This window comes from Temnothorax longispinosus, chromosome 10, assembly GCF_030848805.1.
Source record: "Temnothorax longispinosus isolate EJ_2023e chromosome 10, Tlon_JGU_v1, whole genome shotgun sequence".
Lineage (NCBI taxonomy): Eukaryota > Metazoa > Arthropoda > Insecta > Hymenoptera > Formicidae > Temnothorax > Temnothorax longispinosus.
Window position 1 is genome coordinate 17952394 of NC_092367.1, and position 17044 is coordinate 17969437.

General features: G+C 41.8%; 1 protein-coding gene across 1 annotated transcript in view; it reads right to left on the reverse strand.

Moving 5' to 3' along the window:
- LOC139821083 (uncharacterized) overlaps positions 1 to 17044 on the reverse strand; it is a 39075-nt gene that overhangs the window by 9303 nt on the left and 12728 nt on the right. The window contains exons 2-3 of the mRNA XM_071791831.1: positions 2266 to 2702; positions 1329 to 1494 (exon numbers count right to left, since the gene is read on the reverse strand). Coding sequence (XP_071647932.1) covers positions 1329 to 1494; positions 2266 to 2623 — 524 coding nt within the window. The 5' untranslated portion in view covers positions 2624 to 2702. The remainder of the gene's footprint in view (positions 1 to 1328; positions 1495 to 2265; positions 2703 to 17044) is intronic.

Consider the following 17044-nt stretch of genomic DNA (forward strand, 5'->3'; position numbering starts at 1 on the left):
TGGTCGCACCCAGTCTAATGCCCGCTTCGTGAATGCCTCCTAATCTCTGGATCATGTATCATGTATAATGCGTAGGCGTCGCGCGCTTTTCTTGCTTAATAGATATCTTCGATTAGATTTCGGAGAACGATGATAATATGTCGCGAGATTTGATTTGCGGCACTACACTTCGGGATTAATCCTGATCGGTTAATCAATTATACCTGATCGGTGATTCCTACGATTCGTAGCAGTATTCGTGTCGACATTCTTTCGTTCGAAGAAGCTGTCTCGACGTCAATAGGACACGAGACGAAGGGCGAGTTCTTGGACGTGCAGTTTTTACGAAGAAATTGTCGTATTCGATTCGACACGGGGGGGAGGGAGGACTGATAGCATAAGCGTGTTAGTGCGCGACCGCGTGCCCCTAAGAGACACCTAAAGTATATTCCACTAAGACAGTTCCCAGCTGTATTTTTTTGTTTTCTTTTTCCCTCGAAAGCATCCGTCAAGTACCTGAGGGCTGTCAGCCAGTGGGAATAGTCGACCAATCCGGCAGCGGGATCTCTCAGGCTGAGTCCCTCACGGCCGACACCGGGGCCCAAATCAAAACGCACTCCAGCTACGGTTGTTTCAACCTCGGCTTCGGGACCCCTGCTAAGTACCGTGACAACAGAAAACACCGTCTAACTTTCTACTCTCGACGTGAGGCTTTTCGGTCAGCAGCTCGGCCAAGCTTTATTATGCTATCCGCTGGAGCTAAAAACGGGTGCTAAGGCATCTCTATCGCCTGACAATTCCCTCGGCAACGGAACACGTGTTTCTTTTTAAGTAATATATACACACATGTTCCCCCCAGCTTTTCACCGCAACTCTATGACATACATAGCGCTCGCAGTATGGTTATGCTAAAATGGATATTGAGACGAATGTAATTATTGCTATTATTGCCTCCGGGATATGCAGTAGTGTCAGTATACGTTTAGTTTTATATGTCCCACTTCGTAGCGCAGTTAACATTTTATCATGCGCTAATACTGCATTTTCCATTTGTAAAAATGGTCTTCAATTGGAAATATCTTATAGCAATGACAGAAAGTCTCGTTTAAAACCGATCGTGATACCCGATATTCGATATACATATACGTAGTTGAGGGACGAAGATTCCGTAAGCCGTTTTTCTTTCTTTATCTCGTTCCTATCATGTTCCCTGTTTCTAAAATCCGGAAGAATTTACGCACGCTGGGGTTGGTAGTCCAGTTAATAGGAGTTAGAAGGCGGAGTCAGAATAAAATAAAAAAAATGCGTAAGCGCCAGAGACTCGTTCGCTTCGACAAATAACTCGTTACCTGATGTACTTTCGATGCTCGTTGACCGGTACGAAGTACTCCTCGTAAGGATCAGCTGGTACCTCGCAAGCTTCCTGACCCTTCGTTTGAATATTGTTGCCCGTGTATGGCCTCATCGAGACCAGTTCCAGGTTTACGGCCTCGATCTGCTCCTTCTTTCCGGACTCTACGGGAAAACGGGAAACCGTTTACCATCGCGGTATATCCGTGCGTATGGTACAACCGGTTTTCATTTTCCGGTCACACACGAAACAGCGGAGAAACCGCATTCCGTGAAATAGTAATGAGACTTAGACAGGGCCGAGTTTCCTGCTTCTTACATAGCATAACGAGGGAAGCAAATTCGCACGAAATATGAGAATTGTATGTTAATAAGAGGTATATATAAACAAATAATGAACGAGAAGAAGGAATTAATGATTTAATTTAGATAAGGCAAACTTGCTGTTACTGCCGGTACTGTCAAGCTCACGCGCAAGATCGAGTATCGAGGTGAAAAGATGATCAGGATATCGTGTATACGTTAACTATCGCGACGTGTGTCAACGGATCCACCATGAAAAGTCCCGGATGCGATACTTCCTGGAATTTCTCGGCCACGAACGACTTTTTCTCGATAAACCGGTAGTAATGTCGATGCTGGTAATTAACGATTGAAAGTCTCGCTCTCGCTGAAATTGTGTTCAACGAGCGACGGAAATGGAAGCCGATAAGCTCTTCCATAGCGGTTTTCTGCGGTATTTTTCCTTCTGTTTGTACGTTATATCTAGAGATGTACAGTTAACTCGGTCTTTTAGAAGTACAACTACCTACTTCTAATTATCAAGCTCTTCCTATACTCTTGCTCATAATATTTCAAGTTCATAGGTATTCATGTATTCATGCCTCGGTCCACGTGGTAACGGAATATCATGTACGTGATACTATTCGAACTCACCGTTGATCTGCACGCTGGTAGCACTGTTGTTGAGAAAACTCGCGTCGTTGTTGTTGCCGTTCCCGTGGACGCCATTGAGCTTCGGCTCCGGCACGCTCTTCTCCGTATTATCGGCCGGCACCTCGATTCTCGTTTCCGTTTTATAACACGGCTCCGTGCTTGGCTTAATGGGCTCGACATAGTGCTGGGAGATGAAGGATCGCTGGTGGCCATTTTCTACCGGCGCGCCGTCCGCCGAGGACTTGCGATCCTGGTTCAAGGCCGCTTGCTGCTGGCCGCCGTTCTCCAACTTGGAATCGCCGACGCGCTCGTCCTCGTTGGCGAACGCCGGATTATCCGTGCCTTCGGCATCCGACATCTCTCGATCGCGTCGCCGAAAGCTGCTGAACCCTCACCTAATAACGCCCGCCTGGTGTCGTCTGTCATGCGTCTCGTTTCTGTAATCAAATTGCCGGAATCATATATCGCGAATTCGTCGTTAAACTGTTTCGATTATTTTAAAGTATAGTCTTACTACAATCTCAATTATTACGTTCGTTAGATCATTCATTTTATTGAATAGATGTTACGGGGAGTAAAAAAAGACGCAGTAAATTTGTTAACATGTTATTTTAGCAATCATATTTTGACATCTATTTTACATCAGCATATAAAAAGTTAATTTGACTTTCAATTCGTGGCCGATCCTCTCGCCGAAATTTATTCAACTCTTTTCGCACACCTCGCCAAGGTTGCAGCTAGGTTGCGAATTATCGAATTATAAGCTTACTTAAACTCAGTTTTATTTAGAGCTATTATAGAGCTTCGGCTGTTGGGCTACGAAATGGCCCATCAACCACCGACTAACGTGGATCCACGCCAATGACGTCAGCGGTAGAGGCTGACTTGTTAGTTTCTCGCACGAGATGAGCGAGGGAGATGCGAGAACCGTGAGAGAGAAACGTCCCGCCGGTATCGGTATCCTACCGATATCCTCGCGGAACGATTTATCGAACCTGTTCGCCGGACGCAAAAATCAATTACCTCTTAACGCTGACTCAATCGCGGCTAGAGGCCGCTAAAAGAGAAGGAAGATGTTTTGCGGTCTGATCGCATCGCCCGCGATTGTTTCGCCCGGGTTGCGAGACATCACGAGCGAATCAGCAACGACTCGAATTAGAGGCTCGCTCGCGAATCGCGATGAGAAATTTCGTGAGAAACGTCCTCCGCCGCCGGCGAAGACGAATTCGCCATAGTCCGCTTCTCTCTCTCTCTCTCTCTCTCTCTCTCTCTCTCTCTCTCTCTCGTTTTCATCTTCTCCTTCGTGCGTTTCCTGCGAACCTCCCGCCACTCTCGGTCCCTCGCGCAGCAGACTATTTGGCTTATTTTTTCGACTTTGAACGGCGTCGAGCCAATAAACTTCGGGATCCGCGCCACCAGAGAAAAAGGAACAACGGGGTTTAACCCCTTCTAACCGCCGCCAGGCTCGACAATATGGAAAACATCGTCGTTTCTTTCGAAGTGGCCACTTCAACCGGAATAAATCTCTTCGAATGTGTGAGAAACGAATGAATGCGCGTGTTCTAATAAGCTCTTAACGTAGCGAACGTTGCCTCGTTTTTCCACTGCTCGATAAGCATGAAACTTTTTTTCCATTGTAGCATTATTAGATATAGTTATGGATGATTATGCAATTGGATGCGTGCATCGTGCTGTTATATAATACGATGCGCAAGTCTAATCTGTTTACATAAAATAGACATCGAGTAACGATTCTGAAGAATAAGCAAGGACGTCTAGTAACGAGATATTTTTTTTTGCAACGTAAGAACGTCATGGACTTCATGTATTTTTAATTAATCGGCTTCTTAATCGGATTGAGAAGAGATCAAAAGTGGCTTAGCTCTATTGCATGATTCATTAGCTGTTCTTTTCGAGAAGCGATATTGAATTTAGTTTGCGTTTCCTCATGTAAAAATAAATATTCCGAGAGTTCCTCTTAGACTGTCTTACGTGTCCGAAATTAATTTTGCGTGAAGCACGGATTTCCAGTCGCGCGAAATTTATCTTATCTCACTCTTCCGAGAAGATGCGGCAAGTCGAAGACGAGGCGGTGTGAGTCAGTTTGAAAATACCTAGCTAGCTCTCAGTGGTACTTGACTGTTGGCTACGCGGCGACTTTCAGGATACCCTATAGGCACGCTCGGGACGGGCGAGTGTGTTTGCGAGTGTACATACAAACCGTCGGAGGTATATACTGCACCGAAAGTGGTTGACCCTGAGAGTGCCCGGCACAAAGGACTGATTCACCCCGGAGCCAATGCGGGGAGTCCTGCCGAGGAAGGAGCTCGGCGCTAACCCGGGTCGATTCCTGCGCAGGATACTTCCTCCGTGACATAATCCACGGAGACAGTGGCACATTAATGTTTTTCAACCTGAGAGACCGCGTAACCGCTAAGATTTACTTTCCAAGAGCGGCTTCTTTTAATAACAATCCGCATGTGAAAACATCGCGCTATAATCCTATTGAGCGAGCGATAAATATTAACTTGATTGTCATAGAATTTTATTTATTTATTCTACATTTTATTTTATTTTTTATTTTCATGTATTAGAAAAAAATTAACATTTATAGAAATCACGTAACAGGAAGCTTTTATTTTTTATAATTTTGTTATAAATACATTTTTCGTAAAATAAGTTAACTGATTAACAAACGCGTTGAAATAATGCCAGTACGTTGACGTTTTTAATGCGACAATAATGATTGGGCGGAGTTCATATAATCTCTACTATCGTCATCGCTTCGTTTCATCATAGGATACTTCCATCATGTACAATTACCTCGAGAATGATAAATTAAATTCTCGTTGAGTTAATTTCTTTTTTATCATTTGGACAACGTTAATTTAATTATATATTTTGTCATGCTACCGTCTCGTTCTAATTCCATAATAACGCGTACGTTTCTGCTTATACAGAAGTATTCGACGAATCTTGCGCATTTCAGTGAAAGCGTCTTACGTTCGTGAAAAAAGTGCAGTCGTAACGATGCAGAAGTACCGTTCGGTATGTCTGGTTTCTCAGGAGAAGACTTACCTACAATTAAATATAAGATGCAACGACAAAGTGACGTGCAATTTAACTAATTCATTTTCCTTAAAAAACAAAATTGTGTTCTATAATTTAGCGCAAATTATAAATCATCTAATGTTGGCTTAATATTACTGATAAATCCTTATAAATTCTTAATCATTTTTATTTCATAAAAAAGATCTCTGAATACACACTATCTAGAAGTGATTTAAATTCAATGAAAGTAGAAGGTATCTCAAAGTGAAACTCTCGTTAGGCAGTTATCTGCTTCGTAAAAATATCCTCTTTGTACATGAAAAATGATATTCGCCGATCGTTAGGATAAAAATTTCAGCTTGCCGTGAAATTCAGCGTGACGCGCTAGAATTAATCCGCCTGGAAGGCGCGCATACCTATATGTGCGGCGTCTCGATTTGCGCTCGCGGATAAACGTGAGATAATTGTACGTTAAAAGACCTGGAGGCTCGCGGAGATAAACATCTACACACCGTGACAAGGAAATCGCCAGGAACGAATTCGTATACCGCTGCTGCTGGACCGTGCCGTGAAAAAGTGAAAAACAATGAAAAACGCGTACGAGTCCACCGTGAAGCACGCGATTATCCGACAGGAGGCAGAAAAGGCTTCTGGGTTGTGCTCGTCGTTAAAGGACATTCTCCAACGACATTGCCTATAATTTACGAGACTCGCCTGCTGATACCACTAAGTCTCGCTCTACCGAGCTCGAAGACTTTCACCTTGATCGCAATCACGACGGAACCTTGCGTAACTTTTCAGCATTATCTATGCACACCCGCGATTCGGTCAAAATCAAATTACTCTGTGACGCAACGCGTACTTGCTATGAAACTGTAGAACACGATCCGTCCGAATGTCGTACACATAATTATGAGAACGGAAATTACACCGATCATATTGTACATATCGAGGACGATAAGAAAATGAAGGAGTAAAAATCCTCCTCATTAAAATAAAATTCTACTCGAAATTGCCATTTTTCTATTAGTACAAAATCGTGTGCGTCCATGGGAACGTATTGCGTTATTCAGCAACGCAACGTCTAAATTACTTGATTGCATTGCATTACTCAAGGCATCCTCCGTGTTAAAATTAATGGACAAAGGGTTTACGGTGCAAAATGACCGTAGGAATCGCGACAGGAGGGCAGCATGACAGGAAGGTGTCCACCTTTTCCTGCGTCTGTTTTCACTGTACAACGTTCCATCATTACACATAGTACTTCTATGTTTTATCTTTATAGCGTTAAATTATACATTCAACCTGCCAACTTGATCCTATGTGCAAGTTCCATTCCTTGGCCTTTTCCGTTAGAAATTCGCGTCGGTAGCCGGATCAAGAACGGTGCTCTTTCAATGAACGAAGCATTCGTATAAAGATCGTTCACGTCGGAACGGAGAATTATTATTGCGAGTCGAGCCGATCGAAGGATCCTGCGTAGTTTTAATACAGCGCACACGAGACCAGTTCTGCTTGTTTTCCCCACGTTTTGTAGCCTCTCAGACCTTCGGAAACGGTTGAATGTTACCGATGTCCTTAGGCTAGCAAAGAGACAGTCTTAGGTATCCCCAAACAGATTTGCTAGGACTTGATTTCGCAAAGCGAATGTAGAGCAATTAGATGTCCTTGTCGATTACAGGCAATATGGAGCTAATATGATGTATATATCTATACATGTATCACGATAAAATCTTTAAGATATCTTTTAGACATGCGTGCTGTCTGTGGGAAAAGTTAGTAATTTTATTTATATAAAAAGTATCATCTTTCCGAATTTATTAAAATAATTTATAACATAAATTTTCATTATATTACATACTGGATTTATTACACATACCATGAAAGATTTACATTAATACAAAGAAGTAGGTTTTTATAAATAATGTATAAATAATATATTTTATATATAAAATTCAATATCCGAGTCGTTTCAATTACGTATATTTCGTTTCTTCAAAAATTATCTCGAAAAACGTTAATGTACCATCAATATCTTAACGATCTGATATTTAAGGAAAGGTGTGTCCATAATTGGCAACATTTTAGTGCTACCAGAGGGTTACATAATATCACCTCTCGCGATGCGGGGTGAAAGTGACGAGGTCTTTCATCGAGAAAGAAAAAGAAAGAGAGATTATATGGAGTGCATCTTCGTGTGCGAGCGCGAGCGTCGCGTCGCCGATTATTCGCGGATGTCAGCAAGTGTAAGATTCCCGTGAACGTGTTATTAACGCTTATCGGTCGAGCGCCGAACTAAGACGAACCGACTGTCCGAACGCCGGCGAACGTATAGTTGCAGGCCCATTGTATGCCTAATTACAAGTGTAACCGGTCAATTTCACGGTGCGCGCCGGTCGATGGCCCGGTTCCATTGTGCCGAAGTCTCTTAACAAGATCGTTCCCCTTCTCGTGCCGAAAGCGAATATCCGATATCGGAAAAGTATGCCAACGGACGCATCGATTACACTCTCTTTGGGATATACATAAAACGCCATTCTCCCTCCATTTGTGTACGTATATACATGCGCGGATGCGTGCATTGTGCAATCGCCAGTGTCTGGAATCCTCGAAATGTCAAAGGTTTACTGTATACGTTTGGATGCGGATGCGCGTCGATTGCCCCCTCATGTCACGTCGAGACGCTTCCCTTACTTCAGCTAGCTACAGCTACTTAAATATCATAGCAGTATCGTACTTCGATTCGATAAACGATACAACTTTCTATGGATAGAGATTTGGAATTCGGGATCGACAAGGCAAAAAATATAACTGATCAATTCGTGAAACACTTCGCCGATTGGCACAAGTAAAAATCGTGAAAATTTCTATGGACGGGTAGTCTAAAATTTCTAAATTTTAAATAAATATCGTATCGCCTTGAATAGTCCACGCCGTTGCAGTCAGCCATCCACAATGACCTTTCTGTTGCATGAAGGCAGCCGGCAGCAGGATGATGATGACGACGACCGACGACGACGAGGATGATGATAGTGTTGGGAATCTCTGAGGCACATCCTCGCTCTGCTAAGCAACCTATACTCTTGCTCCCGTCGGGGCTGTGTTATTCAAGATACTTTACTTTCTACATTCCTCACGAGACAATACCAACACCCACGTAACCGTACGTTCATGTACCTGTCTGTGCAAGCAAGACGTAGTTATCCAGGGCCGGTCTGGCCCGCAAACGACAATTACGACAAGTACTCTGAACTTAAAACTTGGGCGTACTTGTGTGTTTAAATCCGCTGCAATGACAATTGCAAATGCCATTGCAAACGCGTCAGATTTATTTGGTTCGAATTTCGTAATCATAATTTGATATTGCACAAAGATTATACCGAAGAATTTTGGAAGTATTTCGTCGATTGTTTCGTCGATCCAAAGTAAAACTTCGAATTATCTAATAATGGATTACTTATTGCGTATCGAATACGCAATCGACGAAAGTGAGAGTGACTGACGAAACTAGGAGGCGTCGTTGAAGCGAACATGATTAATTAGCATTTTGATTCTAATTAATATTGACACGAGAGATTGACAAGTTTTGCACACGGTCAAGCTCGGCAACGGTCACGCGTGAACGTCGAATCTCGCCGAATTCCGGTTAAACCAGGCGGATTAGCATACGACAGTGGCAGGTTAGAATAGTCTAATCGATTCAACACGAAACGATATTTAGATCCTCGCCTATTTCGTCGAATCAACGCGTAATTTTATGACTTCACTTTCGCCGACGATCACCCATAGACGGCATTGCAAGGTCATTCGACCGGATAGGATTTACGATTGATTCAACGAGACTCGCCCTTGTTTTCCGCTCTCGCGCTCATTATTCGCCGTGTCTCGCAATGCGCTCGCTCGGGTCGTGACGCCGTTAATTGCGGAAGATCACGGATTAATTCAGAAGAGGGGGCAAAAAGACGTACTTAATGTCAGATAGCGCAAAAACTGCTAACAAGAGAGTAGGTTAGGGAAATGCTCAAATCAGCGAAGTGACTCGCAATTATCGTTATAGTTCTTTACAAGATAGATCTTCTATTTGAGATAAAAATTTTATCATTAATTTCAATTTTATGCCACTTTGGATTGAATTATTTAAATATTTAATCATTGAAACCGGAATTTCAGTGAATTTAGATCTCGGTGCTATACAGATAATAGTCTTGGGAGGAAATGTAGTCTCGGTGTTTATTAGCGACGATTAAAAGAAATTGCAATTACAATGATCGTAATACTGAGTTCAATCGCAAAACGCTTAATTTCTGTAATTCTTCAACTATGCACAATTACAGCGCGTATACCTGAAATTAAGTACTACATAATAAAGTTGGCGGCTATGGGTAACACATTAGCAGGTAATTACTGTATTTATATCGAAATCTTATGGTGAAAATATTTCTCACCGAGAAAGAAATGTTCTCTGGTTGATATTCACTAAAGTGAAGTATGGAGCTGATTAGAGAAATTGCAGTCTCGACAAAAAAAAAACATGGGAAAAAGTCGCATTATTTTATTCATGTTTTATCCAGTAGTCGTTAAAGCAGATAGTCTCACAATCTCATGCTTGTAAAATAGTAATGTAGGAGTACGCTTTTATTACATCATTCATATAATTGATCGACTATTCTGTACATTACATCAGCTCGTTACAAGCATTACGATAAAAGTAGAACGGAAGAATTGACGCTTAAGACATAAGAAGATATGTAAAAAAAAGCCATTGCTCTAAGGACTAGAGAAATTTATATGGACGGTATGCGTATTGCAATAAGCATATTTGCTGCGTTATTGAGAGAATAATATGACGTCGTAAAGTATATGAAGCATAAAGAACAATCTGCGCGATATAAAGTAAAATGAATTCTTAAACAAGCATTTTAGCGCGAGCGAACCGTAAATGAACCCCGCCGTTGAAGTCACCACTTATCCATCTTCACCGAGCATTGAAATCTCTTTCATTGCCGGACAGTAATTGCGCATAAACGGCGTGCGAACGCAAGGCGTGCAAGTCCGCACGTTGGATTTGAGCTTATATATTTTTTCTTTTTCACACGTATTTCTGCGTCTAAAAAAATAGTCACTTTATCTTTGCGATCGGGATTTGTATTATTTACGATTGGATACTTTTAACACTTGTCATTAAATATCATTATAGTTTTCATTTTCAGCTTCATATCTGAACTCTCCATCGTATGATCGCATTGATTGCAGCAGTTATTTCTTTTACACGATCTTATCGCGGTGAAATACGTACTCGAGCACGCGATTTTGAACTTCCGCGTAATGTCAGAATCAATTGCCATCCCTTTTATATAAAACGGAAGTTTTGAGCCACGCGATACCGACACGAATTTCAATTTGTGATCTAATACAGGCTTAATGGCTACTGCTTAGTTTCGCACGCAACGACCAGAGAAACTATTGCGATTCGCTGAGGAATGTCGTGCATTCTTACCTCTCGCTGCGCGTTAAAGTTCTTTGCAAATTTTAAGTCAAGCGCTTGTGTCATGCATGAACAATGCGTTTATAATGAATGTGGTAGCGTGATACCGTTGAAGCGAATGAAGAAAACGTCCGCTCGTCGCCTAGTTCGCGAGAGCAAAAATGTCGGTGAATACGGTGGGAAAAAGCAATATTGTTAAACAGAAAAATTGCAACAACTACCTATAACGGCCTTGCGCTCACCGAGACGGTCCCTTTCTCGTCCCACTGACCGGTGGTCACGGACGACATTATGAAAAGAAATACGCATATATTACTGATTCTCCTACAGCTGCGAACGTTCAGTTACAAAATATCTGGATTTGAATAATCGAGTAATATCTGGATTTGAATAATAATTTCGGATAATCAGGATATTACGTTATTGACAGGCTATTGACAGCTCTACTGACTCAAAACAGTTAAAAGAATATAAAATTTTTACGCTGAAACTTTTATAGGCATTTAACAGTAAATCCCTATATATATAAGCAATAATAAAATGAAGTCTTACGTTTCCGTTATGTCAAGATACTCGCAAAGTGTGACATATGTGAAATCTAAAAACACACATGAAGACGTCATCTATTCCGCGTGATCGCTATGCCGTAAATGGTTAAAATTGAATGTCGCAATATTTCAATTTGATCTTTGGTCGTCAGTTGACGTTCTGCAGCAAGACGAATTATCGGAAAAATTAGATTCGCTACGTTAACCGTGGAAAATGAGTGTCATATTTCCTCACACGTTAGCACAATTGAAAAATCTAGCGAGATAACCATCTCTTTAAGGAAAAGAGAATATTTCAGGACTCTTTTATTCCAAAATCTAGTGGCGAAGAAGGAATTTTTGATCGATGGCATAACGCGAAAGTGTACCACTTGAACGAAATTTATGTAACGGCGAAATCAATGATCGGACAGAGCAGGTCTGGATGTGTTATAAGAACGGCGCGACGATAGTCTCGAAGGACCGTAGATTTCTCTCGATAATCATGGGTGTCTGGCGGGAGCATGGCACGTACGCGAGGCAAAGTGACAGAAATAAATGTAGACGAATTGCGTTCGCAATCGCACCGGGGCTCGCGCGCCGATCACCAGGCATATAGAACGAACGCCTGGAAAAATCCTCATGCCGAGCACGCGCCTCTCTCGCGGACCGAGATCGCGGCTCGGCTCTTTATAAAGTCAAATGGGCAATCCCAGTCAGACGACTTTTCTCGCCTCTTTCCTGCTCACTCCTTTTTTTTCACAACACGCGAAAGACGTGATTAGTCTTTCGGCATTCCTCTCGTTTTTGTTGCTTCGTTTTGTATCGTACAGCCTTTCTCAAAAGTGCGGAGCAGTAAACATTTTACGAGTTAAAAGATGCGGCAAATTTTTACATTTTAAATTTTATGAAGAGTACTTGAGTGCACATATACTTAAATGTGGTTATTATGAAGACTATTCCGAAAATTTTACTGCCTTTCTTAATTTATGATACGTTGGTTCGAGAGAATTGTCACCGATTTATTAAATAATCTTTATACTTTAAAGTTACAGATCTGCGACATATACTTTTCTTGGAATTTATAGCAGATGTTGTGCTCGATATTATAATTAACTTTTCCTGAAATCTACTTAAAATACTCTAAACTTATCATAATTTATTAGATATTTATAAGATAAATAAATATAAAGATAATTTATACTTTATACGATCGCGCGAGAGGCACGCAGACCAGTAGTGATGACAATATTATTAAGATCGATTAAATGCACGAAAAACTTTTTGCGCTTTAACATTTAAGTGTCAAATCTGAGTTTCTTATAAAAAAGGTTTTTCTCTACGAATCAATTGGGCACCGCGTCAACGAGGCTTCACATGAACGGTATAGGTCGTTAATACTCATCAGGCAATGACCGAACGCATCTGCAACAAGCTTGCAATAACTTTCCATGTTCCTTCCTAGCGTTCATTAAACAACTAATTATGAGTCCTAATTAAACGCGGGATAACCACATTTGGAAAGCGCCTTTCGTGCAAATTCCTTATGCTGTTGGATAAAACGCGCGAGAGATACCAAAGTAGCTATACAGCGTGTAGTTTCATCGAAGAACCGAACTTTTCGCACTCAATGATAAAAAAATTTAAGTAAAAAGGGAAAAATGGAGACGTGAAAATGAATACGAATAAGAACCTGTTTCCGGATACAACGATAGATTGCAACTAATTTTTTGTTGACAAACCTGTTCGACAAAACGGTTCTTTCAATTAATATCGATATATTTAATTAAAGATAAAAAAGTTTTCTACTTTTTTGGTATCTCTCTTTATTGGTATTCCATTTCAAATATTTCGTAAAAGTTGTAACATATTTTTGCAAAAGAATTATTTTAATATGTTTAATATGTTACCGTATGTTACGTAATATTTGATATTTTCGAAGAAAGTGATTATTTTATATTAGCCTTCCATAAAACTAAAACTTTAAAAGTAGAACGTTGCGTCAAATAAACGATTGACCGAATAAAATCAGAATCAAATATTTCCTCGAAAGAATTCTTCGATAATTATACGATTTATCACCTAAACTAAAAATTGTCGGGAAGTCATCGGCATAGAGACAAAAAATCCAAAGACGGGAATCGGTCCCGGCTGGATCAGTCTGATTAGAAAGTGGGACAAGTAAGTTCGCAATAATCCGCGATAAGATCCCTCGGGGGTTTTGTCGACCCACAACACTCGCACAGAGCCCGTTTCGCGTACCTCCGTGATACACGTACGTGCAACATGTACACGTAACCAGGTCCAGACGTGTGAGCGTGTGGGCGCGAGAGCACGAGCCCGCGCGCCTGACGATGTAAATCGCACCACGGGCGAAGCTGATCGTCTTGAGGAGCGGAGGCTGCGCGCGACTCGCTAGCAACGGCTCGTAGCCGAGGAATCGGCCCGCGGCCGCGGAGGGCACGAGCCAGCGGCATTCCATCGGTAAACTGCGTGATTTCGCTACAGGTCGTTTCACGCGCCATTCGCCGCCGTACGAGGCGCGAGAGCGAGAGCGAGCGTGTTTTTCCCTTCGCGGGAGATGTACCGGTGAAGGTGCGTATATCGCGCGCCGCACCAGGAAGAAGACACCGCGACCACGTCGGGATAATCGTCGGCTAAAGCGCGGACGCTTTGCGCCGCGAGCGTTGCACCGCGAATTTTTTTTTCTCTCTTATGACCGTTGGATGCCGCTGAATCTTTTATCGCGTCGCGTTTCTGGTTCTGGCCGGTCGGCGACCAGCCGGTGCAGACGCTCGATGGTTTAGGATTATCCTCTTTTCAGCGTTGATTATCCTCTTTTCATGTTACTGAAACTCGGTTCTAGCTCTTAACACGATGGTTAACGCAATATATTTATTTTTACAAATTTACATGCCATATACTTTTTTGCGCTATATGTGACGGGTTTCTTTTGCAGTATAGTGCGTCTAATTAATTTTATATTCTGTTCACTCGTGATATAAAATAGCAACCATGACATGACATGAAAGCAATAATTTGTCGTTTTTAATTTAATAATCGAATAAAATTGCAGGACACGAGTTTTACTACTTAATAATTGGTATTTCAGTGGTGCGAGCTAAAGAGGGACTAAACTGGTTGCGAGGCAGAATAAAACTGTGATTACAAAGTTGATTTCTATCTAGTCTAACAAGAGACTGAAGCGCGTCGAGGTTTAGACTGTCACACACAGCCGCCAACATCGCTACGGCTGCATTGTCGATGATATTAAATTGATGCCCGCGCGACACTGGCATTTTCGCGCGGGCTGCATTCCCGCTTTCAGCTTCTAACACGCCGTTAATCTCATATGCCGTATACAGACACTCTCAATTTAAAATCTGCCTGCCATTCTCAGTCAAGCTATAAAGACGTTGCGAGAAGTCAAACGACTATAATGACTAGCTATAATACGTTTTTAACGACAGCATAATCGTTTAACTATATATGCCAACAACTTACAATTAAAATTGCAACCCTTTATACTTTATGTAATTAAATGATTTTACGAAATTCACTTTCGCTCGGCGGCACGATTGTAAAAATGATTCAACCGATCGCGTACGCAACTCTATCTCAAAATTTATCGCTGACCTGAATATCCTTATCATACATAAGTCACAAAGCGAGCGGTTTCGATAAAACGCGAATAATGGTCCGGCGCGGCGTGCCGCGTACCTATTCTGTGTTCCGATACTATATACATCTCGTCGTATATGCAACTCGCCTGACGGACGTGGAATTCAATTTAATGGCCATAAACGGTCGCGAGCGCGACACCGACAAGTCGACGACGAAATGAAAGTACCAGTCAGCCGGTCGCAAAAGAGAGAAAGAGATAAGTACGGTGGGCGAAAAGGAGAGAGGGGCACGACGAGATAGAAGAGAGAGAGAGAACGGCCTTGCTGCAGACAGGTCTAATGCGATATGCGACTAGGCGCGGCCTGGCTGCGCGACTCGCTGATGATGATTTCGGTTTCATTAAAGCAGGATACGTGGAGTCATTACGCCGTATTTCGCCGGTAACGAGCGTTAACAACGACTACCGGGATAAAGCGCGTGCGGCCGCGGCGATCACATCGATCTGTCGAGTGTGGAGGTCATAAAAAAATAAGGATGCGACGGAATTTTCGTAGAGCACGATCATTAGCGGAATGCTTTCTCGCTAATTCTCCCCGGTGGTTGCTTTTTCACGTTTTGCGATTTTAGTTTCGGGGACAGGAAGCGATTCGACCTTCTCGAGACCGAAATCGTAATTACGGCCGAAGGAAAGTATCGGGAATATTAATCTCCATGCCTGGCAATTTATCGACCGGCAATTAATTTCGCATTAGACGTTCACTTAAGAGTTTGTTCATTCGCTCGGAAGAATTTTAGTTACCACCGTGACACGCGGTGTTCGTGCTCGCACGCATACCGAATGCCGTGAAAGTATTTATTTACGTGCACTTTTATTGCACGCTATCGCCGATTGGTATAGATTGGCACGTGTGATTTTTTTTTTCAACGGTGCAACACGATCTTGCTTTCACTCGTGAATTACATAATTCGCAAGAATGTTCCGTGGTCAGCGACGAAGCTTTGTCGCATCATTTCCCAACGCTTTCATGCGTAGCCTATAAAAAGATTTATTTCATATGAGAGAACCGCGATCCGTGAGGATAGACACGACGACGTACATTAGCCTGATGATCTATCGAGGAGTCTATCAGGCTTGACCTTGACGTAGCCCCCATCATACCATCGAGCCAACGGTGAGCCACTGGAACGAATTGTGGTTTTCTGATTGAGGAAATAAGCTTTTTTGTACGCTATAGGAGCGAGGCTTGTTCGTTCGCATTCGCGCTATTATATATTCGCATTTATATCTTATTCGCGTTAAAGCGCGCTTGCATTTTTTCTTCGAGAGAATATTGCCATTATTTCTATTTATAGAAATGGGAAAGTTATTATCCACGATAATAAAAACAAATGTTGCACAAATCCTAGATTCGAAGGGAATTCAAAATGTAAAGTAAGTTTTTAAGGAAAGGATTTATTTTAATAATAGAAATAGAGAGTTAAAAAAGTGTTTTTATTTTTAATAGAATCATCATTTCGTTTAATACAAATGGTTCAACGTTTTTCGACTTTCTCTTGTTAGAAGAAATTCTTGATGTCTAGAAAATATAAAAACCATAAAGATAAAGAAAAGGTTGTAAAACATCATTCTGCCTTTTCTGCAGGGAGGATTGATCCGCACAATCCTTTGGGCTTAACAAACCTACGGACCCGAGGTTCAACACTGCGGACACCCATACACATTGACACTCTTCGCATACCCACATGCACACATTTTCGACTTTGAATCATGTCTATTAAGTGTTAAGTGTTACATTGTGTGTTTAACGCCTTTTGTCGTTGACCGTATCGAACCCAATGTTTGGGATCGAGCGCTATTATTCTTAACAAAAAGCAGAAAAGTATCATTTTGTTTCGAGGAAATGCACGCTCTCAAATGGTTGCGCACGTGTTGCATACTCGTCAAACAGATTGAATTACTCAATGTACTTATATACTTTGATCCCCATGTAACTTTCACATTTCTTAACCAAAAGAAAGGTTTAAAGAATTTTTGTTTTAATGGAAAAGTCGCAAAAGCAAATATCTGAAAGAGAAATCGGAATCCTTTCTT